Source organism: Malaclemys terrapin, chromosome 7 (assembly GCF_027887155.1).
Source record: "Malaclemys terrapin pileata isolate rMalTer1 chromosome 7, rMalTer1.hap1, whole genome shotgun sequence".
Lineage (NCBI taxonomy): Eukaryota > Metazoa > Chordata > Testudines > Emydidae > Malaclemys > Malaclemys terrapin.
Genome location: NC_071511.1, coordinates 78,740,393 through 78,767,177, shown reverse-complemented (window position 1 = coordinate 78,767,177; position 26,785 = coordinate 78,740,393). Strand labels below are relative to the sequence as shown.

Below are 26,785 nucleotides of genomic sequence, written 5' to 3'. Positions count from 1 at the left end.
GCTAATGGAAAGAAACTTCATTCTAAAATGTCCAATGTATTCATTTGTGTTCCATGTTGTCTTGTCACATCATCCTATCTTTGCTGATGGCAGCATTACGTTGTATAGCACATGGAGCATGATTAGACATGACACAATATGACCACAAGGTACTGGAAACTTAAGAGAAAATCTTCCAGGGTAGCCCAGTGGTCTAATGGTGGCACAATATGCTGCCACATAGGGATCAGAGTACAGATGCAGAGTTCAGTGTTTTCCTCCCAGGCTGGCAGGTGCTGAGATTGCCACCAAGGCAGCATGCTGAACCCCAGAGGGGAGGGAGGGAGTGCCTCATGTCACTCTGCAGTGAACCCACCTCCCTTCCCCAGGCTGGATAGGAAAAGCAACATTAATGGCTTTAGTGAGAGCTGTACTTGGCCGTCATTTCTGGGACACAAGATAGCTGTGCTTTGAGGCCTCCAAGAGGAAAATAGTAGAAAGGAAATAAATGGGGGTGGAGGTCATTCGGAGTTCAAAAACTTCCCTCCGTTCTCTCCCCTACCCCACACATTTCAAAAGGGACAAAAAGAAAACCTTCCAGAGTTAGCACTGTACCTGGTCTCTCATTCAAATTGCTAGCTAGTCAACAATGAGAAAAGAGCCAGCGAGAAAGCAGTAGTGTAGGTAATTGTTCTCCTAGCAGCTTACGGAGGTACAGTAGTAGGTGCCATTAAAATCTTGACATTTACATTTGCAGTGGGTAAATTTAAAGTAGTACTTAATTAAATAGTCTACTTTGTAGTTAGACTTAGTGGTTTCTTTACATGTTACCTGATTTATGATTCACTGAAGTAAAGGCATGTAAATACATACACCGTATTTTACAGTAATTGGCACATTCCCTCAACATGTTTTAAGATAGGGCCATTGGGCACCTTTTGTTTAAAATGGACATGTTGGAGTCTAATTTAAATTGATATGAAGAAAATCCTGAATCCAAATGCGGCAACCACTGAAACATACGTTTTGTGTAAACCATGCAGAACCATTCACATCTGTATTTTCCTTTTTCTTAAGAGTCATGGCTCAGTGGTCTGAACATAAGATAGGGAGCAGGAGCTCCTGAATTCCAATCCTGACTTTGGCATTCCCTTCCTAATGCATCTGGGCAAGTCACTGAACCTCCGTGCCTCAGTTTCCTCCTTTGTAATATAGAGAGAATAATCCTCACCTATCCAACAGCCAACTGGGTTAATCTTTATAAAGTACTTCGAAAAAGTGTTCTTTTTAGTTGCCCCTCTTCTGAACTGTCCTTCATTGCAGCCCCAGTCTGATTATAATAAAGTAAGCATATTTATTAAGGAAGAAGAGATAATGTCTTGATGCAGGCAGATAAGAAAGGAGGAGATAATTGCTTTAGGAGGTATAATCTGATCATTTCTATCACTTTGTAAGAATCTCAAGCTCTTTCAGATCAACTAACAATATTCGCATTATAGTAAAAGGAAAAAAAAAGAGTGAAGAGATGGGGCGGGGGTGAGGGGCAGCAGCTTTGGTTCTCTCTGATTTGTTCCATTTTATAGTATAACTTCACTATTTATGTAAGTATTTGTTACAATTCTTTACATGTTTCAACACGTCATTTAAATTATTTAAAATTTGAATGGTTTCTAAAGTGAGCAGCAAACAGATTGAACACTCTGATTCCCTGTTGCTACATTTAAGTGAGGTTTTTAAGTAGTATTTAGAATTCTGTTTCTGAGCAGTATATTTATAGAGACAGGCTTATGTTTTAGTTCTTAATTAGAACTCATGCCAAAAAATGTACATGCTTAGCTATGTTCAATTTTATAAGGTGTTTTGGACATGAATCCGGTTTCCCTTATTTGTTTAAGCATCTCATGCCCTGACAGCTCCTGGATTTTGCTGCAGCTCTGGTGGGCATTTCTGAACTGTACATTAATAATGAAAGTCAGGTAGGAAAATAACAAGGAGAAAAATCCATATATTCATCAGTGCAAAAGTTTGCCAGGGTGTTCTGCTAACAAAACACCAGCTTCCACTGGTCTCTGAAACATAAGGCCCAGAACACATTAGGTATGGTCTACATGGCAACAAAACACCTGTGGCTGGCCTGTGTCAGCTACCCAGGTGTAACCCACATAACTTCTGGGTGTGGTCTTCTGTCCCATCTAGTGGCACCGAGACCACTTAAAGAGAGAGAGATACAATGAGTCTGCTCTACAGCCTTAGCTAACAGTTGGTTGGCTTTTAGCTCATGTGGTAGAGGCTCATGCACTAAGCTCCAGAGGTCCTTGGCTCGATCCTGCCTGCCGACAACTGGGATCTGTCAGCGTTACACAGGCTCGGGCTACAAGGTGATAAAATTGCGGTATAGCCATTTGGTCCTGGGCTCTGGGACTCTCCTCCCTGCAATTTTATAGCCCCACAGCCCAAGCTCAGCAAGCCCAAGTCAGTTGACATTAGGGTTACCATATGTCCGGATTTTCCCGGACATGTCCGGCTTTTGGGGGTTCAAATCCCCGTCCGGGGGGAAATCCCCAAAAGCCGGGCATGTCCGGGAAAATCAGGAGGGAGGGAGGGCTCGGCGGGGCCTCTTTGGCCGGGGCCGGTGCCGGGCCGGTCCGGGGTCGCGGGGCCGGGGCCGCGGGCCGGTCCGGGGTAGCGGGGGGGTGCGCCGGGCCGCGGGCCGGTCCGGGGTAGCGGGGGGGAGGTGCGCCGGGCCGCGGGGCCGCGGGCCGGTCCGGGGTAGCGGGGGGGAGGTGCGCCGGGCCGCGGGGCCGCGGGCCGGTCCGGGGTAGCGGGGGGGAGGTGCGCCGGGCCGCCGGGCCGCGGGCCGGGGTAGCGGGGGGGGAGGTGCGCCGGGCCGCGGAGCCGGTCCGGGGTAGCGGGGGGGAGGTGCGCCGGGCCGCGGGCCGGGCCGGGGTAGCGGGGGGGAGGTGTGCCGGGCCGCGGAGCCGGTCCGGGGTAGCGGGGGGGAGGTGCGCCGGGCCGCGGGCCGGGCCGGGGTAGCGGGGGGGAGGTGCGCCGGGCCGCGGAGCCGGTCCGGGGTAGCGGGAGGAAGGTGCGCCGGGCCGCGGAGCCGGTCCGGGGTAGCGGGAGGAAGGTGCGCCGGGCCGCGGGCCGGGCCGGGGTAGCGGGGGGGAGGTGCGCCGGGCCGCGGGGCCGCGGGCCGGTCCGGGGTAGCGGGGGGGAGGTGCGCCGGGCCACGGGGCCGCGGGCCGGGCCGGGGTAGCGGGGGGGAGGTGCGCCGGGCCGCGGGGCCGCGGGCCGGGGTAGCGGGGGGGAGGTGCGCCGGGCCGCGGGGCCGCGGGCCGGGGTAGCGGGGGGGGAGGTGTGCCGGGCCGCGGGCCGGTCCGGGGTAGCGGGGGGGAGGTGCGCCGGGCCATGGAGCCGGTCCGGGGTAGCGGGGGGGAGGTGCGCCGGGCCGCGGAGCCGGTCCGGGGTAGCGGGGGGGAGGTGCGCCGGGCCGCGGAGCCGGTCCGGGGTAGCGGGGGGGAGGTGCGCCGGGCCGCGGAGCCGGTCCGGGGTAGCGGGGGGGAGGTGCGCCGGGCTGGGGTAGCGGGGGTGCGCCGGGCCGCGGGGCCGGGAGCCAGTCCGGGATAGCTGGGGGCTGCTCTGGGCCGCCGGGGGCCGGCAGTGCTGGGCGGGCCGGGGCCGGCACCCCAGGGCCCGAGCCGACCCAGGCTGGAGCCGCCGGGGGCCAGCCTGGGCCGCGCCTCCTCCCCCCCACATCCCCGTTACCTGCTTCAGGCTTCCCGCGAATCAAATGTTCGCGGGAAGCAGGGGAGGGGGCGGAGACTTTGGGGAGGGGGCGGAGTTGGGGCGGGGGCATGGGCGGGGCGGGGGGCGGGGCCGGGGCCCCGTGGAGTGTCCTCCATTTGGAGGCACAAAATATGGTAACCCTAGTTGACATGAGCCAACCATCGGTGTTTTATTGGAGTGTAAACACACCCTTAAAAAACTAGACTTCATGCCTGAGAACTTTACATTCACCAGCAGGCATTCTGCCTCCCGTAGGACTACTTTGTGCTGCTGGAGTCCACTCAGATCCTAGGCTGCACTTTGGCTCTTCTGGTCAGGATGGAGTTGGCAGTATATTCCATCCATTTTAATTGTTTGTTTGTATTGCAGTAGTGCCTAGAGGACCCAGTCAGGAATCACCGTACACACACACACACACACTCACTCACTCACTCACTGTAAAAGGATAGTCACTGCCCCAAAGAACTTGCAGTCTAAGCATAAGAGAAAACTCTGTGAAATCAGCAAGAAATATGCTCAACTTCACAAGAAATGCAAGGCAGCTTCCAGCTTCCCCTTATAGGTTCATTTTGGATAGGGAAGGGAAAAGGTGTGTTCTGTGGGGAAGGAAGGATAAGAAGAGGATGGAGCACATACCTGTCAAGAGATTTTTTTTTTCCGGATGTTTTTCCACATGTTCCCAGAAGGAAAAAAAAAAAAAAAAAACCCACTACCTGGGGCTTTGCAGTTTTATATTCAGTTTATTGTCAGTAAATGGTAATTGCTTATGTTCATATATTTCTTCTTTTTAAAAAACATTCCAGATGGGATACACTCCATTACATGTTGGCTGCCACTATGGAAACATAAAGATTGTTAATTTCCTTCTGCAACACTTTGCTAAAGTTAATGCCAAAACAAAGGTGAGGTTTTCTTTTCCCTTCACTTGTTTTATTTTGTTTAAAAAAACAAAATGCTCTCCTCAGAACACTGCAAACTCTTCTGTTTTTCTATCCTTGGCAGAATGGGTACACCCCTCTACACCAGGCTGCTCAGCAGGGACACACCCATATCATTAACGTCTTGCTCCAGAATGGCGCATCGCCCAATGAACTCACTGTGGTAAGGGACAAGAGAAAAACACATTGTTTGTGGCTTCTTTTCTAGCATGTCAATGCTTTCCCTACAGTAAAAAGTGCTGTGCCACTACATCTCAACAATGGAAATGTAGAAGAATAGGGGGAGGGGAGAGAGCGTGAATCAAACAGCACAGCCAGCCTGTTATCTCAGCTATGAGACATAGCTACCTTAGTGCTCTACTTTTCCTGAAATAGCAACGACTTTAAAATGCATTCATAAGAGAATATAGTGAGGCTTGTCAGAATTCAATTTTTATTTCGACGGATAATATACAAGTTTATTATTGAGCATTTTCCCCTATTTTAATCAATTTAAATTTTCATAGTTACAAGAAATTATGGGGGTTGCAGCCATGAAAATTATTTAATGACAGTAAACGTTGAGATTCAAAATGTTAAAGCTTTATAACCATTAAAATACAAATTGTCAGCATCACATGTCAAAATATACAAAGTAAATATCCTTAAATTGAAGTCTACAAAGTCCTCAGGCAGCATTTTTCTTACTTTGTCTCTCTTTAAATTTCATTATTATTGATGGAAATTGTTTTTCATCTGTTTGTGTCTGTGTGGTGAAATCGATGTTTTCCAACATTTACTGATAAAAATTTAATCCTTCCATCCTACTGGTTATTTCTCTCCTTGCCATTTATGTAAACAGTTAAATGCCTAACATTACATGTCCTGCTGCCAGAACTTTTTATTGTGTTGACTTATAAACGTTTTCTGAAGTCAATTTTTATTGAATTTATTACTTGTTCTTATAGTTAAGCATTGTTAATGAATTTCCATTTTTATAAATATTTCAATTCTCAGAATGGGAACACTGCCCTGGCCATTGCTAAACGACTTGGCTACATTTCAGTTGTTGACACATTGAAGATAGTGACAGAAGAGACCATGACTACAATTGTAAGTATAGTATATTTCAATAATGAGCGTCAGACTCTTTCTTAATCTACAAAGTTCTACAAACTTGACATTTAGCTTTGTTGATAGATACCTGCTGAGACTGCAATCTGATTGTTAAAGGTGGCTATACATACTGTTAGCAATATAACATCCATATGCACTCAAATATAAAAAAGAATATCATATTTACAGCAAATTTATGAAAAAAGTGTTAAAATTCAGGTAATAAATATCAACAGAATGTATTGCAAAAACCAAACTGAAATTACGCAGTATAAATAACCAGGGGCCCAATCCTTCAACTAGATCTGCATGGGTGAACTGTCCTTCCTGTGGCGATCTAATTGCAAGCTTGGGGCCTCGGTGAGGTAACTTTCCTCATACTGCTTTGTAAATGAGCAGAAACTAACATAGATCCCCTCTCTTCTTAAGAGACCCAGTTCTGAATACCTGCAGTGATTCACTCTCACCCACTAGTACCTTCAAGTAGTAGCACATAAAATATACTGTTATAGGGGCTTGCAAATGTCATAATTGTATTTAGTTTAAAAGCAGTTCTTCCAAACTGACAAAATTGGCTGGAACACCACTAGAAGTGTTTTTACTGTAATTATGGGCTGCGTCTTGAAGGCAATTACAAGATTAAGTCCCAGTATTATCTGTTAGATGTTAAAGGGACATCATCAATTTAAAAATCTCATCTTACTGTTGTTTCAGGTAACAGTGCCAGTGACCATAACTGAAAAAGATTAGAGTGAAACATACTGCTCAGTTGTTTTCAGCTCAGTTACATTTGACAGCACTTCATCTTTAATCGGGCTCTCTGTTTCTCTTTTAGTCAGTTAGTTAGTTTCTCCTGTTGTTTGTGTGGGTCTTTTGTACAGCAACAGGAGAGAGACACAAATATTTTTAATAAGAGGAAAGTTTGATTGTAAAGGCATAAAAATTGGCAAGGGATTCAGCGGCAGGCATAAAAATGACATTGAGCTCATATTTTGAAACTGACTACATTTCAGGTTGATGGTGTCCCCTTGAAAAGAAGACATCTAGGCCCTGGTCCTGCAAACATGCATCTGCATAACTTTACTCATGTCAGTATTCCTACTGAAGTAAATGGGTATAGTCACATGAGTGAAGTTACACACATGGACAAGTGTTTGCAGAGTCAAAGTCTTGCCATATTAATTTTATAACAAACCACAAAATGTTTGAAATAGATACTTAAGGCTCACTCTATGAACAGGCCCAGTGCTGCCATTGTCTGATTTATTATCACATGCTACATTCTCTCTCAAGCAAGCCATTTCAGATTAAGCCAGTTTGAATGCCTTTGAATTTAGAAACACTTTTGACTCAGCAACAGGTGATCACTTGTTTGACAACTTTAATCCAGTTAAATTTACAACTTTCCAGATTTAGCACTGACTACAAATAGTTATTAAATTCATGTTGTAAATTAAGGGAAGCTGAAATTTACTTATATGTAAGGAACATTTTTAAAATGCTTACGCACACCAGCCTCAAAAGGAGGAGATATCTAAATTTGGCAGTATAAGTAAGGTGAACCCATTAGAAATAACGCTAATGCCTCAAATATATTTTGTCTAACAGGAAACCTGTTTTTCACCTTTGCTGGTGACCTGTTCTTAGACCCAGACCTTATAATTTAGAGTGTATGTACATAACTCCTTGCACGACATCCATACATGCATTCTGCAATAATAGTGATGACCAATGTGACACCGGCTGTTGTTTGAGAGCTCACATGGCATTCTTTGGTGAACTTGAATGCACGTACCAGACACAGGAGATTCCTGTACCTTCTCTGCACTCCCTTTTTGCCCCTTGCCAGTTGGCACTAAGAGGTTCCTGGGTCACAGGCATCCTGATCTTGCTCACTGCTTAATGGTGTGATGACAATATCTTACAACAGTGGTCACCAACCCGTCGATCGCGATTGACTGGTTGATCCTGGTGACTCTCCCAGGTGATCATGATCTCTGGTGGTGTAGTGGGGCTGCCGCTAAGGCAGGCTCCTTGCCTGCTGTGGCCCCACGCTGCTCCCAGAAGCAGCCAGCACGCTCCCGTGGCCCCATAGGGGAGGGGTCTTCGTGTGCTGTTCCTGCCTGCAAGCACCACCCCACAGCTCCCATTGGCTGGGAACAGGGAACTGTGGCCAATGGGAGCTTTGGGAGTGGTGCGTGCAGAGAGGGGCAGCGCGCAGAGCCACGTACCTCCTGACCCCCTCCCAGGGGCCGCACTGCTGCGTTGGCCCCTTCCAGGGATAAGTGCCACCCGGCAGGAGGCCACATCCCAGCCCTGAGCCCCCTCCAAGAGCCAGCATCCCATACCGCCTCCTGCACCCCGAACCCCCTTCTGCACCCCAAGTCCCTGCCCCAGCCCTCCCTCCCAGAGCCAGCACTCGGCACCCCCTCCTGCACCCCAACACTCTGCTCCAGCCCAGAGCCCCCTACTGCACCCAAACACCCTCCCAGAGCTTGCATCCCTCACTCCCTCCCACACCCCAACCCTGCCCCAGGCTCAGCCCAGAGCCTCCTCCCACACTGCGAACCCTTTGGCCCCAGTCCAGAGCCTGCACCCCCTCCTGAACCCCAACCCTCTGTCCCAACCCAGTGAAAGTGAGTGAGGGTGGGGAAGAGCGAGCAATGGAAAGGGGAGGGATGGAGTGAGCGGGGTGGGGCTTTGGGGAAGGGGCATGGGTTGCCCTTAAATTCAAAACGTGATCTTGGGCATAAAAAGGTTGGAGACCACTGTCTTACGATGTCACTGACCCTTGTTAACCAATCTTCTCTTATTGTCTTTTGGCTATGGATCCATACCCACATAAATTGATATTGCTGGGATGATAAACACCAACATTCATTTGTACCTCCTATTTTTGTCTTAGTAAAGGAAGTGGATAATTGTTCCCATATTTTTTTTTCTTTTTCAACTGATGGCTGCTGAACAAAGTTATCAAAAGAACCGATACTGAGACATCTTGTGCAGATATTTGTTGAAACGCAAGCAGCACAAGATGTTTTGAATTATCACATAAATCCTCTTCGTAGCTACAAAGGGTCAGATCGTGAGATAATGATCTGCCTTGGTAAGGGGGAGTGTGTAGTTGCACTGTCCCTGGAGCCCAGAAGGGAGATTGTGACTCTGCTCATCCAGAGAGTGAGTAATCTGCTCTGGGTACTTACCTGGCACAGTTATGCCACCCAGCATGTGGGAAGATGGAGCCAAAACTTTGCCCAGTCCCCACTCTGTTCTGGCTACCCCCACCTCTTTCTCTCACAGGGAGGAGAATGTAGTGGCTTGTGCAGATCGCGCCCATGCTGCTATTCATGACATGGGGAGCCAGTAAGCCACCATGCTAGCTGGGCACAGTCTGCACCAAAGAAAAACCATTTAACACAAGTGAATATTGGTTCCAAAAACCTGGCTAATTTCTTTCTTGATTTTTTTTCTAAAACTACTGTTTAAAGCAAAACAGAGTAGGAAATAAACATCTTCCTTGTTTTTTGAGCACACTGCAGACAGAAAACTGTTCATATTCACCTCTCAGAATTGTGGTGTCATCAGATTACTTGTGAGTAGCCTGTTAGCAAGGCTGTTGGTTGATATATAGAAGACATTCAGGATCAAAAGCTGGCTTTTATCTTTGTTACTTCATGTGCGCTTTCCCTCTTGTCACTTCCATAGCTGTGTTCTATAATTCATTAGCTTATATAAAACCTATATTGCTCTGTCTTAAAATGTGCTAACAAGATAAACTTCAAAACAAAGAAATACTGTTAGTTATGCTGGATAATAAGCACCAATCTCCACTGCTTCTAGATCTTTTTGGCACCTCTCTTCATACCTTCTCTAAAAGTTACTTATCTCTAGGGAGATTCTAAAATATTTTTCTGCAACGGGAACAAGGCTTATTGAACAGCTGACACCATAAAAAAGAGTTGTAGGAGAGCAGCATAAACAGGAATTTGTTATCCCAAGCTCAGGCTTGTAGAGATCTAGATAATTGTAGGTCAAGTATATTCACTGTTGCACACTGAGAACTCTAAATACAGGAGGCTTATTCTTAGCCTGTACAACTAATGAATTAGTTGGGTTCATGTCACATAGGTAGGAAGGTATATTATTTAATATGTGCTATAAGTAGAGAAAAGTTGCATTACATCTTATTGTGAATTAGACTACAAGAAATGTGAGGTACAAAAAGGACTGTACAGCCCAAAATGCCTTCTAGGTTAGACACAGCTCTAGTCACAGAAGCCCAGAAAATAGTTTTCATTAAAATCAAGATGTTGGTAATCAGTCACCAACATGGTATGGTGCATTTTAGACTCTTGGCACTTTGAGATGGAATCTGAATTACTGAGGGCATTATATTCTCATGTCAAGTAGTCATCTAATTTAAAGATCTTTTGAGGATATTCAGCCAAATCTATCCCATCTGTTATTCAATTTAAGGTGATACAAAGGGTGAATATGGGTTACTGTATTGTGATTTTTACACATACTGTAATAAAACTCTAATAATGACTGAACAAATTCTGGGTGTGATCTTTGATCTATTCAATTCAGTCTGTATAGACATGGCTGAGGTAAAATCTTTGAACATGCATTGGCAGAACCTTCTAAAGCTGGTAGTTTAACTAAAAGGTGCTAGAAATTCTTACACTCGTTTTGTTCTGTGGGAATTATTTAAGGTAAGTAATAAGTTCTGAGCTGCCATGCTCATGAAGGAATGCTTCCATTATATCAAATGAGGACAGGAGCCAAACAGACGTAAACTTGCCACAGAATTATTTATGAAGCCAGACAAAAATAAAGTATATAAAGGTAGATGTGGAATGACAAGCTTAAAAGTTTGGATCAAAGACCACAACCAGAATCTTTTCAGTCATTTTTCCTCCTAAAACTTTGTTAATCATTTTTTAACTTTGTGTCTGATGACGGGGAAATAACAGTAGTAGAATAAGAGGAAACACAAATGTGGGCATATATTTGAATACCACTGATCATCCTGGCTTGGATTCAGCTATACCAAACCTGTACAGATTTTTCTGTAGGATCCAAAACATCATTAGTGCTTGACTGCTGTCTTACTTCAAAGTTTGTGGTTCCTTTTGGGTTTCAATATCCCCTTTTTTTATTAAACCAGCAGGTCAGCTCTGAGGTATCTTGTCATATCTAGCTACTTTCAATGAAGATTTCAGGCATGCAAACTCAGTTTCCCCCAAATCTAAGTCTTCTTATACTGCTCCCTGAACCTGAATGAGAATAAATGACAGAAGTAAAAATCAACCATCTGAATGCATTCTGTGCAAAATTTTCTGATGTGTATCATAGATAACCATAATATTATTGCAGTTGTCACTATGGAAAATATAGGCAGTTCAAGATAAGGTATGTATTTAAAAATATTGCAGAGAAAATTAGTTCCAAAATCACAAAATACTTCCAATGCAGGAAGAAGGAAACTTCACGCAGCAGAAAGGAACTTAATAGTTTAGGGCTAGACTGTGCTACTCTTGCTCCCATTAAAGTCAATGGGTCTGTAGACAGAGTAAGGTACTACTTTAGGCTCCTGTTTTTTAAAAATCTTGGCCTTAAATTCTTTCAGTGTACTTGTTTCTTTTAGGTGATACGATCATCTTTTGGGTCCTCAGAGCATCCTATCTGCTGTATGAGCTTGAATATAGTTACATATGTTGATATAATATTAGGTAGTTTTATTATTTGAATATACTGTACTTCATAATTATATGCAGCTACATGTTGAAACTGCAGAAAATAAAATAAAGGCTTTTTCTGCTAATTTTAGATCATAAATGTGGCCCGTCATGTATTTTTACTTATAAATGTAACAATAAATTTTACATGTTTATATAAATGTTTTTCTGATGAAAATGTCTGGACTTTGAAATGATCTTATTGTTTAACAGACTGTAACAGAAAAGCATAAAATGAATGTACCAGAAACTATGAATGAAGTTCTTGACATGTCTGATGATGAAGGTATGCAAAAAAGGAAATTTTTATTTACTTTTAACATTCTATTTGTTGTATCATAGATTGTTTGTTTGTTAAATTATTCCCCCCGCCCCACTGGATAATTGTTGTTGCAAAAAACATTTATTAGTTATGACATTACATTGTTTTGTTGACATATTGATGTTCTACATATTTACTTATATTGTTTACTTAAATCATGCAGTTCGTAAAGCCTACACCCCTGAAATTCTCAGTGATGGTGAATATATGTCAGATGTTGAAGAAGGTATTTGTGCATTTTTGTATTGCAGTGATATTTAACTTCAACATTTTCATTTTATTTTCTAACTTTAGAAATAATCTCTTTTTTTCCCACTAACTTTTCTTATTACCCTACTAGCAAGAATCAGTACGTTAGACCCGAGTACTTCAGAAAATTGTTTGATTTACTGCTAACATGCTAATTTGCTCCGATCTTTTGCTTCGCTATTTTAAAATCAAATTGCCACTAATTCCCTGGAATATTCTTTCTGCTGCTGCTGCTTCATAAATAGAGTGTTGTTTTAGTATTTTATTTTAAAAACTAAATATTTGCCAAAGAGATAAATATACACATTCTTGGGAAGAAACAACTGACAATAGGAGATAACTTCTGAAAGGATAGAGTATAAATTTTACATTTCTAATATCTACCCTCCACTATAAAGTGAATTCTGGGATTATTCATTTGCTAGTGAGGACCTACCCTGATCAAAGGAGAGTTCAGAGTAAAAATCCCAATCATCATTTAGTGTAATGTCACATAAGTGCAAGTTCTATTTGCACTGAATAAGATACTGTATTGTACTTAAAAGAAGACGACTCCCATTTTGGTAGGACCACAGCAAGTGCAGTAATTGGGAATGGTGAGCATTACTGCCAATACAGTGCTAGACTCAGACACATAGCTGTGCCACCCTGAGAAGAGCCCTGAGAAGGAACTGTGGCTCAGAGAAGGCCTAATTAATCAGGCTTTCTGTAGTGAACTCTATAGGGGCTGGAATAGAGCCCATTGGTCTTCAACACCATCTATGTGGGGATTTTGAGCCACTGAGCCATTCCAGTGGTTTGTGGTCCCGATCACCCCCTCTATTCTGGCCTGTTCATGGCTAGCAGAGAGACATCTTCCACAGTACCCAGATTATTTTCTTGGAGGGTTAATAGAATGCAACCAGAAGGGACCAAAACAATGCCATTCCTGAAAGTCTGTTGTTGATGGGGGTTTTGGTTTTTAAATGTTCCGAACTGAAGGAAGCTGTCTAGCTCCGTGAGCCTTGTAGTTTTACAGCTGGGTAAAGTTTCAGGAGTTTGATTATTCACACTTGTGTGAAGCCAGATCTTTGGATAGAAATAAGAATATTCTTCTCTGTTCAGAACACCACCTGGAGGCTTCTTCACCTGCTTTCTCACTCCATCTGTACAGCCACAGAGTTTAACAGGTGCAGAGAGTCTTGCTCTTTGTGCTTGGATGAATTTCTTCATCAAGCTGCAAATACCATAGCACCACAGAGAGACCATAATCAAAAATCAAACAGAGTTTCTGAAATTATGAAGAAAGAAATGACAGTATTTTATACGCTTCCCATTAACTTGCATGATAGCTATAACTTCTCCCAATGTAGTAGTAGCTACTATAGCAGTGGTCTCAATTTTCCTCTCAGACTCTTCATTTAGACTTTTCTGATTCCATGTGTTGTGATGTTTATTTTTACTTTCTTTTATAGTATTTTAAACTTTAGAAAATAAGGACATTTTAGCCAGTAACCATGTTGAAATAATGTTAATTTATGTGCTGAGGCTTTTTTTTTTTTAATTTCCACCAAGATGTTCCCATTATTATAACTCCAAGTGGATAACAATGTTGTTATCCATTTGTGGTTAAAAATAAAAGTTTTAGACTATCATTTAGATTTGTACTCTTCACATTCCAATGCAAAATTAGTGTAGCTGACCTGAAGATCAGTATTACTCAAGAAAGAAATAATATTTTGTTGTATTACTGTGCTAGAATAAAGACTGATGCAGTATTTGAGAAATGTTCAGATATGAAATGATACTCAGAATTTGACTGAAAATGTTGCTTTTATTAATGTGTTGCAGCATCTGCAAAGACAAGATGCAAAGTTTGAACAGACTCACAGTAATAGCCTTGAGGTCTGTGGAAAGCTGAAAAGTTTACTAACAATTATTTTTAAAAGGCCAATTTAAAAATTATAAATTATATTATGAATGCCTCTAATAGTAAACAGATTATGAAACAATTTAGATAGAGGAAGCAATCAGTTTGATATATAATGAACCCCAGACATATAGTTTTCAGACTTTATCTCTGTGAATAGGATTTCAGGTTAATAAATAGGTATTTTATTAACCCATAATGATGCATTCAAAGGTGCAGAGTGTGTGTGTGTGAGAGAGAGAGAGAAAGAGAGAGAGATTATGATGGATTCTAGACATCTTTTTTTCTTTTAGATTGCAGACTCTTCAGGAGAGGAGCTGTCTTTATTTTGTGTCTTGTTCAGCATCAAGCACACCTTTGGTGGTTAACAAATAAATAAATTAATAATAATAATAATTAATAATAAATTATGGGTCCTCCCTCCATAAATCTTCAGTGCTGGCCAAGTATGTAGATGCAAAACACCCATTTAAACTCATGAGAATCAATACATACAGCGTAACAAAGATGAACTGCTACGAAGAACTTGGAATGGCCAGGTAAATAATGGCTATTGTAAACAGTCTAGTGCGACAGTTGAGAAGTGCCCTAGCCTTACCTCCTGGGACCTGGTTTCAAACTGAATAAATTAAAGCAGAGAGTAGCACAAACTAATACTGCAGATCCAAACAATCCCTAACTTAATTAAAGTTTGGATCATGAACCAAGATGCAACTCAGACCCATATCTAGTTACAGATGACAATGAGTTTTGGAATCTCTTACTCCCAGAGCACAATGTGCAAATACTCACATTGCAACACCCATCTTCCTAACTGGTAGTCTCCATGTTAGAGAAACAAAAGACTTTGATGCACTAGGCATGTCTTCTGGGGGCAGGACTAAAGTGCATTGACAAATGTGTGGGGAAACTGTCACTTTGTTTGCCCAAATTATGTCTTGTTTCCAGTAAATGAATATTTACATGGCAGACATGTAATTCATTTTCTCCACTGAGGGCAGATTGGTTTAGGAGCAACCCAGACCACAAGGAAGATTCTCGCTCTTCTTTTTTTTCCCTTCCAAAGCTGGAAATGTTCCAAACTTGAGTCATACTGCTTACTTTAGAAACTGTACCCAACATGGATTAAATGCTTGTAAGCAGCTATGGTACAAAAAAAGAAGCCACCATAGTCATAAACACCTGGGTATGTCTTAATGGAAAAATTAACACTAAGCTGCTTCCCCAGATGGTAAGTATTTTACTTAAATGTAGGGAGATTCTATTCTAAGTGAAAACTAAACTTTAATGTTACTTTTAAAGAAATTTCAGATACTGTACAAGTGAAACCTGAATGTATAAGAACTAGATTTTCCCCTGAGTGCTATTGTTTGCTTCTGTGAAGGCTTTCTGTCATCTCCATATGTAGGCTTGTGATTCAAGCTCCATGAAGTTGCTTGGAGAACTAGGTTAGGATCCTGTAGCTGGTAGAGGTCAACAATGGACTTGACTAAAATTCCCAGGCAGTCATTGATGTTGAAGGACAACCTGTTATCTGCCTCAGGGCTCTAGGTAACTCCTGCCTGAGCAAGCACATCCAACAGATTGAATGCATCCTTCATGGCACATGTCAGGATTTTAACCTTGTGGAGTAAACTAGAAGCCCTGCTGCTGCTGACATATCAAGGCTAACTGATGAGCAGGCAAGGAAAGTTGATGCAAGGGAAGTGAGCTAAAGCTGCAGCAGGGAGGAGGAAGCAAGTGGAGTAGGGTTACCATTCGTCCAGATTTACCCGGACATGTCCTCCTTTTGTGTGCTAAAAATAGCGTCCGGGGGGAATTTGTAAAGCACTCACAATGTCCGGGATTTCCCCCTCCCCTGGCAGAGCAGAGCGAGCGGCTGGGAGGGCTGCAGGAAAGTCCCGGGCTGGACTCCGGAGCAGCTTCCTCCTCCCACCCCCCCCTCCCTGCATTCTGAGCCGGCCGGCAGCTCCTCCTCCTGCAGCCCGCTCCGGCAGCCCTGTGCAGGGCCAGGGACCGGGTTTTGTGTTGTGCTGGGGAGCTCAGCCATGTGTCCGGCTGGCACAGAGCCCAACACCCTGTTCTGAGCAGCAGGGTAAGGGGGGGCAGGAGAAGGGACAGGGAGGTTCTGGATGGGGCAGTCAAGAAACGGGTGGGGGCTTTTGGAGGGGAGTGGAGAAAGTTTTGGGCAGTCAGGGTACAGGTAGGGGGTAGGGTCCTGGGGGGCAGTTGGGGGGGGGTCTTAGGAGGGGGCAGTTAGGGAACAAGGAACAGGGAGTCTTAGGTAGGGGGTGGGGTTCTGGAGGGCAGTTAGGAGCAGGGGTCCCAGGAGGGGGCAGTCAGGGGACAAGGAGCGGGGGGTAGGGGGTTGGGAGTTCTGGGGGGGAGCTGTCAGGGGGCAGGAGTGGGGAGAGGGATTGGAGCAGTCAGGGGACAGGGAGCAGAGGGGTTTAGATGGGTTGGGAGTTCTGGGGGGGCTGTCAGGGGGCAGGAGTGTGGAGAAGGATCGGAGCAGTCAGGGGACAGGGAGCAGAGGGGTTTAGATGGGTTGGGCGTTCTGGGGGGGGCTGTCAGGGGGCAGGAGTGTGGAGAGGGAGCGGAGCAGTCAGGGGACAGGGAGCAGAGGGGTTTAGATGGGTTGGGCGTTCTGGGGGGGGCTGTCAGGGGGTGGGGAGTGGTTGGATGGGGCGTGGGAGTCCCAGGGGTCTGTCTGGGGGTGGGGGTGTGGATAAGGGTTGGGGCAGTCAGGGGACAAGAGGCAAGGAGGCTTAGATAGGGAGTGGAGTCCCGGGGGGCAGTTAGGGGCAGGGGTCCCAGGAGGGGGCAGTCAGGGGACAAGGAACGGGGGGAGGGTTGGGGGTTCTGGGGGGGCGGGAAGTGGGAGGGGCAGGGGCGGGGCTAGGGCGGGGCTCCTCCCGTCCTCTTTTTTGCTTGTTGAAATATGGTAACCCTAAAGTGGAGGGTATGCTGAGATGCAGTATCAGTACTTGCATGAAGCTCTTTCTTTATGTTGGCCCTTGGAGTTTCATTTTCTTTTTGGACTTGGGTAGGTGAAGACAAACTTTTCAATCTAAACAACAATTAAACTCCCAAAAAGGTGATCTAACCCATATGGTGAAGATTCCTATCTTGATGTGACTAGATGTCGCACAGATCAGCCCATCATACATTAGACCAGGAGTGGGCAAACTTTTTGGCCCGAGGGCCACATCTGGGTATAGAAATTGTATGGTGGGCCATGAATGCTCACAAAATTGAGGTTGGGGGGTGGGAGGAGGTATGGGCTCTGGGCTAGGCATGCAGGTTCCAGAAATGAGGAATTCCAGGTGTGGGCTCCAGGCTGGGGCAGGGCATATGGGGTGTGGGGTGTGTGTGTGTGAGGGCCCCAGCTGGGGGTGCAAGCTCTGGGTGGGGCTAAGGATGAGAGGTTTGGGGTGCAGGAGGGTGCTATGGGCTGGGACCAAGGGCTTTGGAGGGTGGGAGGGGTATCAGGGCTGGGGCAGGAGGTTGGGGCACAGGGGGTGGCTCAGGGGTGCAAGCTCCAGGCGGCACTTACCTCAAGCGGCTTCCGGAAGCAGCGGCATGTCCCTGCTCCAGCTGCAGGGACGGCACTTGGGACGGGGACAGCGTGCGAAGCGGAGCCCCCTGGCTACTCCTATGCATAGAAGCAGGAGGGGGGACATGCTGCTGCTTCCAGGAGCCGTGCGTAGCAGCCCCTGCCCCTGCCCTTCATCTGGAGCGCTGGAGTGGGGCAAGCCCCAGACCCCACTCCCCAGCAGGAGCTCGAGTGTCGGATTAAAACGGCTGGTGGGCCGGATGTGGCCTATGGGGCATAGTTTGCCCACCTCTGCATTAGACAGACACCCTTCTAAGACATCAGAGTATATTGTTGGGCCCCCGGGGCCCACGGGAGGATCTGGAGGATAACAGGATGCAACTAGGAAAGACCAAAACATTACCATTCTTGAAAGTCTGTTGTTGATGGGGTTTTTTGTTTTTAAATGTTAAGAACTGAAGGAAGCTGTCTAGCTCCATACGCAATGTAGTTTTACAGCTGGGTAAAGTTTGAGGAGTTGGATATTCATATTTATTCATATTTGTGTGAAACCAGGTCTTTGAATAGAAAAGAATATGCTCCTCTGTCCTTTGTCACCTGTCCTTTTTCCGATGGAGCTGGACTGATTTTGATGGGAAAAATATATAACAAACTGGCTACTATCTGTAGTATCAAATGACCTCTAAATAATGTTTGTACCTATGTTTATCCAGGGATAATAAAGATGACATTTTCTTTCTTCATAAAACACAGTGTCAGTCTGTAGTGTAGTAGGAAAGAAGAGATGAAGGCAGGGCCGGCTCCAGGGTTTGGGCCGCCCCAAGCAGCCAAAACAAAACAAAACAAAAAGCCGTGATCGCGATCTGCAGCGGTAATTCGGCGGAAGGTGCTTCACTCCCAGGCGGAGTGAGGGACCGTCCGCCGAATTGCCGCCGAATACCTGGACGTGCCGCCCCTCTCCAGAGCGGCCGCCCCAAGCACCTGCTTGAGAAGCTGGTGTCTGGAGCTGGCCCTGGATGAAGGATACCAAGTTGTAACACAACACAGAGATATTCAGTCTTCAGACTAGTTTTCACTAGATACTTCATCTCTTAGTGCTACTTCACCTAGTATAACTTTGTCTGAAATGTATTTTATCCTCAGTATTTCTTCTGAGTTCATATTCCTTTCAAACACAGTATTCTTGCCATCTGAGCCAGAAAGGATTAGGTTTCAGCATCTCAACCTAGTTTTATTATACACAGCCAGATTGAGTTTATTTCATCCATTTTACTTGAGTCTCCCACAGAATTAAAAGAAAGTGTGTAAAATTCTTTGGAATGACCATGTCCAACGTGTAATATTTTTTTTATTCTACTGGATGTAAAAATGCTTATACAGCCTGATGGAAGTATTCTATCAAGGTAATCCAGCTCACAATTAGATTAGCAATGATACAGGATAATCTCTGAAGTACAGTTTCTGCAGCTCAGCCAGAAGAACCATTTCAACATTCCCAGCTGTAAATCCCCTTGCCATTAACATGCAACTCCTGCAAATGGTGTCTTGAATCTCGGCATTCTTGTCCATCTGTTGAAGAGGCAGGGTGCCTTCTCTTCACTTCTTTTCTGAAGGGCATATATACAGACAATTGTAGGTTTAGCTGGCCGATCTGGCAAACACAATGTCTTCTGCAGGAAGTCCTTTCCCTGTGCCAGTACTACTGCATATCTGTTTACAGTGTACCATATCCATTCATATTTAGATACATTGAACACTGAAACAAAGCCTTTATTCTGGTTCCATTTTCCCAATTTCCTTTTCCAGTTGTCATTCTTGTTTGTTGAGTGATCTGTCCACCCTGTCGTCTTCAAGTTTGTCAAAAGCACCTATCAGATTAGTATCTGAGAGTAATACTTTGCCTTCAGTGTTTACATCTAGAAAAGCACAAGGAGAAGGTGAGGTCTTGTCCCCATGTTTCCTGCATATTGGCTTGTGAAGTGGAACTGTCATTCGGGTGGGGAGCAATGCGTGTTATCCTTATGCATGGGGTACATGCACATCCCCTGGGTGCACAAAGCCACCTGGGAGAGATTGTGCTTTCTGAGGTAGAGTTTATTCCTAATGCTTTCCAAGGTGTAATGCAGCTCCATACTCTATACATGGCTTTGTGCAAATCACAGTCCGACTCTAATGATATAACTCTGTATGTCCCAAGCACAAAATGTTTGTATCAATTATTAGTCCTCAGGAAAAAGTTTCCAAGTCTAAAGTACAAGATTTGGACCAAAAGATCTCTTCTCTACTTACTGGGGAAAATAAACCTTTAGTGATATGAACTATGTTTTCTCCATTATGGTTTGTGTAGTTAAAGTGTAACTGTCTCTTTTTTGTATATTTTTATAAGTATAAAGCTCTTTTTGTAGTTTAAACACAAATTAGAATGGACAGAAGTTAAACTATTTCATGTCCCTTGCCCCGGATGTAGGTCAACTGTATTCTTGATCCCTCTGCTCCAGTACCCTACCAGGAGTCTGAATTCCTGATTGATTTTCCTCAAACATATCTCAAATGTCTAGTAGAACCTGAAACAAGGTATTTACACAAATGGATACATATTTAAGAATTTAAACAGAGATCATGTAGATCCATATGGGAAGATCTTACAACATAATGCATTGATAGGAGAATATTGCTATTTTTCCCATTATATCTAGTAGAGAAAAAAAATACTAGAGAAAGGAAAGTAATTTTTATTTAGGATATAGCTTGAAGCCATGAAAATAGTCATCCCGTTGTTATTAATCTGGCTCACTGGATTTACGTAAACTCAGGCTTGTTTGCACCTGTTGCATCTTTTCATTAGCAAAGATTTTTACTACATCAGAGGATCTGAGGATCAAAATTTGTCTTCCAAATAATACTCTGCATCACAGGATGGTACAGTAAAAAATATTTAATGCCCAGTACTTGCTGTTGAAGTTTGACCTCAGCAAATGTTTGTTTTATAATCAGAGTTGGGAAATAGTCTTGGAATATTCCCACATGATTTCCTTTAGAGCAGGAATTAGTCAGAGCTCTTGACCACCTTCAAAATCCTATCCCTTACTGCAGAGGCGGATTTACAGTAAAACACCGAGTGCCTGGCATGGGGCCCCTAACGACAGGGGGGCCCAGGGCTGGGCAGCTGTGGGGGCAGAAGCTTGGTTCTGCTGGCTCCTGGGGCTCCTGCTGCAGGCTCCCACCAGCAGCCAAGCTCCCCCTCCCCCATCTCCTCCCCCGAGCCTGCTGCATTCCTGCTCTTCCCCCTCCCAGTGCTGTCCCCGCTGCCAAACAGGGAGGGGAGGAGCAGGGCCGCAGCACGCTCAGGGGAGGAGGCGGAGAAGAGGCAGGGGTGGGGCCTTGGGGAAGGGAGTGGAATTGGGGCAGGGCAGAGCAAAGGCGGGGTCCCTGCATTCCCCCTACACATACCCCCCCCTGCCGTGAGCTGCTCAGGGCAGGGGGCTTGGGTGGGGCAGGGAGCGCCCCCACAACCCCAGCCCACATCCTCCAGCCCTGACTTCTGCACCCCCCTCACACACTCCCTGCCCTCCCTGACTCATGCACCCCGCACACATACCCAGCTCCCCCACACCCCATGCCCTGACTTCTGCACCCCCCATATCACCACCTCCACCCTGAGCACCAAACAGGAGCTCCTGAACCCCCTCCCCATTCCCACCTGCACCCCTTGCACCAAATGGAAGCTGCCCCAGGTAAGCACTCCACACCCCAACCTCTTGCCCCAACTCTGAGCCCCCTCCTGCATCCTAACTCTTGGCCAGACCCTGCACCCCAACCCCCAGCCTGCTCCTGCACCCTAAGTCTCTCCCAGACCCTGCACTCTGCACCCCCAGCCCTGACTCCTGCAGCCCTTCACACACTCCAAGCCCTGACTCCTGAATCCTTCTCACACACCTCCAGCCCCCTGCCCACCTCCTCCCCGGAGCGTGCCGTGTCCCTGTTCCTCCCCCCCCCCCCCAGTGCTTGCCACCACCAAACAGCTGTAGTAAGCTCTGGGAGGGGCAGGGAGGAGCAGGAACATGGCATGCTCAGGGGAGGAGGCGGGGCCGGGGCCGGGATTTGGGGAAGGAGTTGATTAGGGGCAGGGAGGGGGTGGAGTTGGGGCGGGGACTTTGGGGAAGGGGTTGGAATGGGGGCAGGAAGGGGGCAGGGCAGGGATGGAGTTGGGACGTGGCCGGAGGCAGAGGGGGGTCGAGCATCCACCGGCGCCATTAGAAGTCAGCGCCTATGCCCCAACCCCCAGCCTGCTCCTGCACCATAACTTCCTCCCAAACCCTGCACCTCCAGCCCTGAGCCCCCTCCCGCAACCTAAGTCCTGGCCAGACACCACACCCCAATATTTGTTTACTTTTTTTTTTATAAAGCACTCTTATCCAAAGCGCTTTACAATAGGTAGCTAATAGTACAGACAATATTTGGAAAGATCATTAAGTGGTCCACCGAGACCCCCACCGATTTTCAAGTGGGAAAATAAGTTAGACTACAAAAACAATCAAGGTACCTCACTTTATTTTCATTTACTTCCTATTACTTATAGGAGGAGGATGAAGAAAAAAAAAGAATGAAAAATGGGGGCAGTAGGGAGATAAGAGAGAATGTTCTTTTTCTTGGCTGGGTCCCAAGGAGGGGCCCAAAACATGAAGCTGAGCACAGGGCATCACTAACTCTAAATCCGCCACTGCCTTACTGGTAGATTCTCCAGTGGTGAGAAGTGTGCTTGGATGGCAGCTGATTTTTCCTGAAATGGCTCTGATGATTCTGAGGATCCTAGTAATGAAATGAGCCTATTTGTTTGCTTTGTGGTGCTGGGTTTTTACTGTATAATGTGACCAGACTATGATCTAGAATCTTTGTGTGGGAGTTGTGGATTTTAGATGTTGGCTTTTTTTCTACAAATAATCAATTTTATAATTATAGACCCTCCTAATAACAAAGCAGAAGTAAAGCTCTGCTTATAAACTAGAGAGTAAGGGTAGGCTGCCCAGTCATCCTGTTTTTAAAGGGACATTCCCGTATTTAAGCCTTCCTGCAGGCTTCCCGACTTTTTCTTAAAAATGGGCAAATTGTCCCATATTTTCTGTCTTCCTCCACCCCCATCAGTACCAGTGAGCCCTGCTGCTGGCTGGATCCCTGCCCACCAGCAGTGAGTGCGGGGGGTAGATCCAGTGGCTGATGACGGGGGTGGGTGTGCAAGGCTGGTGGTGGGGCAAAGATGCAGCGCGGGGCCATCTGCTCCCCCTGCCGGTCTGTCAGCGCAGTCCCTGCTGCATGCTGGCTCTCAGCCAGCAGGGACATGCCCCCGTCCTGTTTCTGGCTGGCGCTGGCTGCACGCTGTGAGCTGCAGTAGCTGGTGTGTGTGGGCAGGCGCCAGGTGGTGGCTGGTTACGTGTCGCCTCTGTTGCACATGTATCACCCCTTTACAAGCTCCCCCTCCAGCTGTCCTCTCCCTGCTTTGCCCCTTCACCTCCCTCTCCCACTCCACTGTTCCTCCATATCCCCTCTGTGGGGAGCGACCTGCTCCCAGCGCTGTGTGGAGAACCAGTCCCTGGTTGGAGCGCTCAGCTCACCAACAACCTGGCCGACAGGCTCCTTCCTTCCCCCGCTACCAAGACCTGCATGTGCCAAAGCCCTGCACAGCGCTGACAGGAGGAAGCCTCTCCGCCCCTCAGCTAAATCAGCTAAGCTCTGGAGTGGCGGTGGGGGGAAAGTGATTTCCAGCCTGTTCATGCTCTGAACCTGCAGGCTCCACAGCAGCCCCCAGGGCAGGGGCTTAGCACCCTCTTCACCCTCCTCCCCCCATCCGGGTCCTACCCACAGGGAGCGCAGGGCTGCTCTATCTCCTAGGCACCCTTCCCTGCTGAGCCACCTCTTCGGCAGGATTCGCTAAAGCCCCTGTAGTCAGGTTCCCTGGGCCCAGGGCCAGTGCAACCACTAGGCGAACTAGTCGGTCGCCTAGGGTGCCAACTGGCTGGGGGCACCAAAAAGCGGTGCCCTGGCTCTGCAGGGAGGAGCCACCTTCTGGAGGCACCGGAGAACCAGAGCATCAGCCATGGAGGACCCGGCGCGGCGCAGGGAGGATCAGCAGCCCTGCAAAGGCGGCAGCGCCGCTAGCAGGAAACAGCCGCACCCCCCGCCCCTCCTGCCCAGGCTGTGGCCCGGCACCCCCCCCCCGGGGGGGGGCTCCTGCAGGCTGCAGCGGATGCATGCAGGCAGCGGCCCCTGTGCACCACCCGGGTCTTCCCTCGCCACACTCGGGCTCTGTGGCTCCCGGGAGTGTGAGCCGCTGCCACCGCTGCCCCTCCCGGAGCAGGCTTAGGGTCCCGCGCCCTGGTGGTGGCTCACATGCCCAGGAGCCACAGAGCCCGAGCGCGGCGAGGGGATAGCTGGGGGGTGCACGGGGGCTGGCGCCCGCATGCATCCGCTGCAGCCTGCAGGAGCCCTGGTGGAGGGGTGTGCTGGGCCGCAGCCTGGGAAGGATGGGTGGTGGGCCCCGCTAGCAGTGCCGCCGCCTTTGCAGGGCTGCTGCCCCCCTTCACTGCGCCAGCTCCTCCATGGCTGGGGTTCGCCGCCGCCGCAAGCTCTGGCTCTCCGGTGCCTCCAAAAGGCGGCTCCTCCCTGCCAAGCTGCTGCAGCGGCCCAAGCCCGGCAAAGCCAGTGAGTAGACTCTGAGCGGGGGCTGCCAGGGTGGAGTGGGGAGGGGAGTGCTTGGGGGAGGGCTGTGCATCCTCCAGGGGAGTTCAGGGGGCAGGGAGGGGGAACCTGGTCTGGGGAGCAGCCCCTGGGCATGGCTGGCCCCTGGGGTCTATAAAGGCACATTGGGATTTGCCCCTCAATGAACCGATGTGCCGGGGTGGGGGTGATGCAAGGTGGACGTTTTGCCTAGGGCACAAAATATCCTTGCACGGGCCCTGGTGCACAATGAATCCTTAGGGCTTAACCCCTTCCTGCCCATGCTGTATGGGCAGGAAGAGACAAGCTGCTTCCAGGTCGGGGGGAGAGGAGAGGAGAGATGAGAGCTGCAAAGACAGGGACCAGGTCATCCCTCCCCTCCTGAAGCAGCTCCCATCATGTCCCTCCCACACACTGCTGAAAGGCTGCTGCTGGTCACATTCCGGTGTGAACCTGACAGAAATCTGGGGTGGGTGGAGGGAAATGTGACCCTGCATGCCCCCCCTCCCCGCCGTGTGTTGCTTCAGGAAGATGTGGCGCCAGGTACCAGGAGAGGCGGGTCCGTCCCAGGGGCCCAGCCAGGCAGGGGGGGTTGGGTCGGTCGGTCGGTCAATCCTGCTATGTGAGGGGGGTGTACGTGTGTGTGTCACCTCTCCCTTTGTGTGTGTGTGTGGGGGGAGAGAGCAGGTGTGTATGTGTTACCCCTCCCCATGTAAACCTAAAGCCTTAAAGATAAGAAGATAAATAAAAAGAATCCAACAAGGCAGTATTTCTTTTTAACAGGGGCTCAGTCAACTTGATAATATGAATGTTTGTACTGCATAGTTTTGATTGATTGCCATTGAACTCACTTGAATATCAGTAATTTTACTAGGTGTAAATATGGTCACCCCAAGTAAGGGCCTCTCCCACTTTCCTGCTGGTCAGCTCTCCCCACTCTCCCAGCAATCAGCCACTCCCCTGAACCAGCTCTGACTCCTTATCTTCCAGAGCTGCCTCTCTTGCCTCCTACCTTCTCCTCACGGTCAGCTATTTTTTCCCCCAGGTGTGTATTTCAGTTTTCTCTCTGATCATTCTCAGCTGAATCCTTCTGATAGGAAATGGGGCTCTGGATCTGAGCACCCTTGAATTTGGGAAAAATTCAGATCTGGATCCAAACTTTGTGGCTATGCCTATCTATCTCTATAGTGGGGTTGAACCAAACTATGGGTTCCAAACCCCCCATCAGTGTAGGAAAGTTTAGTACCTGCTCGGGATCCAGATTCGAACTCCTTTGCTTGGGGCCATCTCTCTTCTCAGTAAGTGAGTTTATACATGAGCACATGGCCAGGGCAGACTTTTTAGTGCTTGACAGTCTGGATGGCTTTGCCAGACCCGAAAAGTTGATCTGTGGCTGGGGAAGTGTTTGTAGCTATCTGGTTATACGCTGAGGATTAGCCGCAACTGATGAAGCCCTTTGAAGGCTCTGTAACTAGCACTGCAAGGCATCGCATTTTGATAAGAGTGGAGCCTTCGGGATCTAACCCTTCATGTTTGATTTTCGCCTGCAATGCGCCTGTCTCCTTCTGCTGCCAACAAGACTGCGGCTGCAGCTCAGAGCCCCCCCCAATGTTGTCTCGCCCCACTCAGGCTGCTGCGCTGTGCTCCTCTGCTCCGGGTGTGCTCGCAGCGCAGAGAAAGGGATTAAAGCGCCCACGCAGAGGCCTTTGGAGATCACCATGTTGCTCCCTTTCACACCGCTGCATAGGCACCCCGAGTGGTGCAGCAAAGCAGCACAACACACACTGTGGATTGGGAGGAGGGGAAGGGGGAAGAGACGGGGAAAATTTTCCAGCTGACCCAGAGATTCCACTCCCAGCCACCCACCCATCTCCTGTTTCCTGCGGCTCTCTCGTGGTGGCAGAATGACATTCCCCCTCCTTTCTCCCCACCCACCAGAGACGAGAGGGCTGTGTTGCAGACAACCAGGACCTCGGCCATCGCTGGCTACTACTTGTCTTGTTGCTCCCTGACAGGGGCTGAAAGATTGCACTGCAAGGTTCCGGTTAGTGCTGGAGCCAGATTTTCCTCCAAGCCCTCGAGTCCGCTTCAGAACTCAAAGGCAACCCCTTCTGCCCCTTCACCTGAGAATAGCCATAAAGAAGCGTCTGTCGTATCTGTTGCCTGCTTAGCCGAGATCTAAAAAATCAGCTCAGTGGCACTCCCTGGTCCAACCAACACTGTAGTGTATGTACCTTTGTCTCTTAGCCCTGTGTTTGTAATGTCGCATTAATACTAGTTCAGCTGGAATCTCCGGCCAACGGAGTACTGTGCCTAACTCCGTTTTCCTTGATTTTAGGCAGCCCCAGTCAGTACTGTGTTACATGTTTAGCCTCTGAGCCTTCCCTTGGTGTCAAGTTACAGAAAAGCTACACCCTAGCAGTACCCCTATTTACATACAAATAACTCAAGTGCTTGCATTTATGTCGCCATTCAAGAGGCTTGCCAAAGAAGTTTTAA

At 47.6% G+C, this 26,785-nt stretch overlaps 1 protein-coding gene across 4 annotated transcripts in view; it reads left to right on the top strand.

Annotated features, from left to right (window-relative positions):
• ANK3 (ankyrin 3) overlaps window positions 1–26,785 on the top strand; it is a 280,404-nt gene that overhangs the window by 163,622 nt on the left and 89,997 nt on the right. For 3 of the 4 annotated variants that reach the window (XM_054035315.1, XM_054035312.1, XM_054035314.1), the window contains exons 19-23: window positions 4,569–4,667; window positions 4,768–4,866; window positions 5,700–5,795; window positions 11,753–11,825; window positions 12,025–12,087. In XM_054035315.1, the coding sequence (XP_053891290.1) occupies window positions 4,569–4,667; window positions 4,768–4,866; window positions 5,700–5,795; window positions 11,753–11,825; window positions 12,025–12,087 (430 nt within the window). The remainder of the gene's footprint in view (window positions 1–4,568; window positions 4,668–4,767; window positions 4,867–5,699; window positions 5,796–11,752; window positions 11,826–12,024; window positions 12,088–26,785) is intronic. The other variant, XM_054035313.1, reaches the window with a different exon arrangement.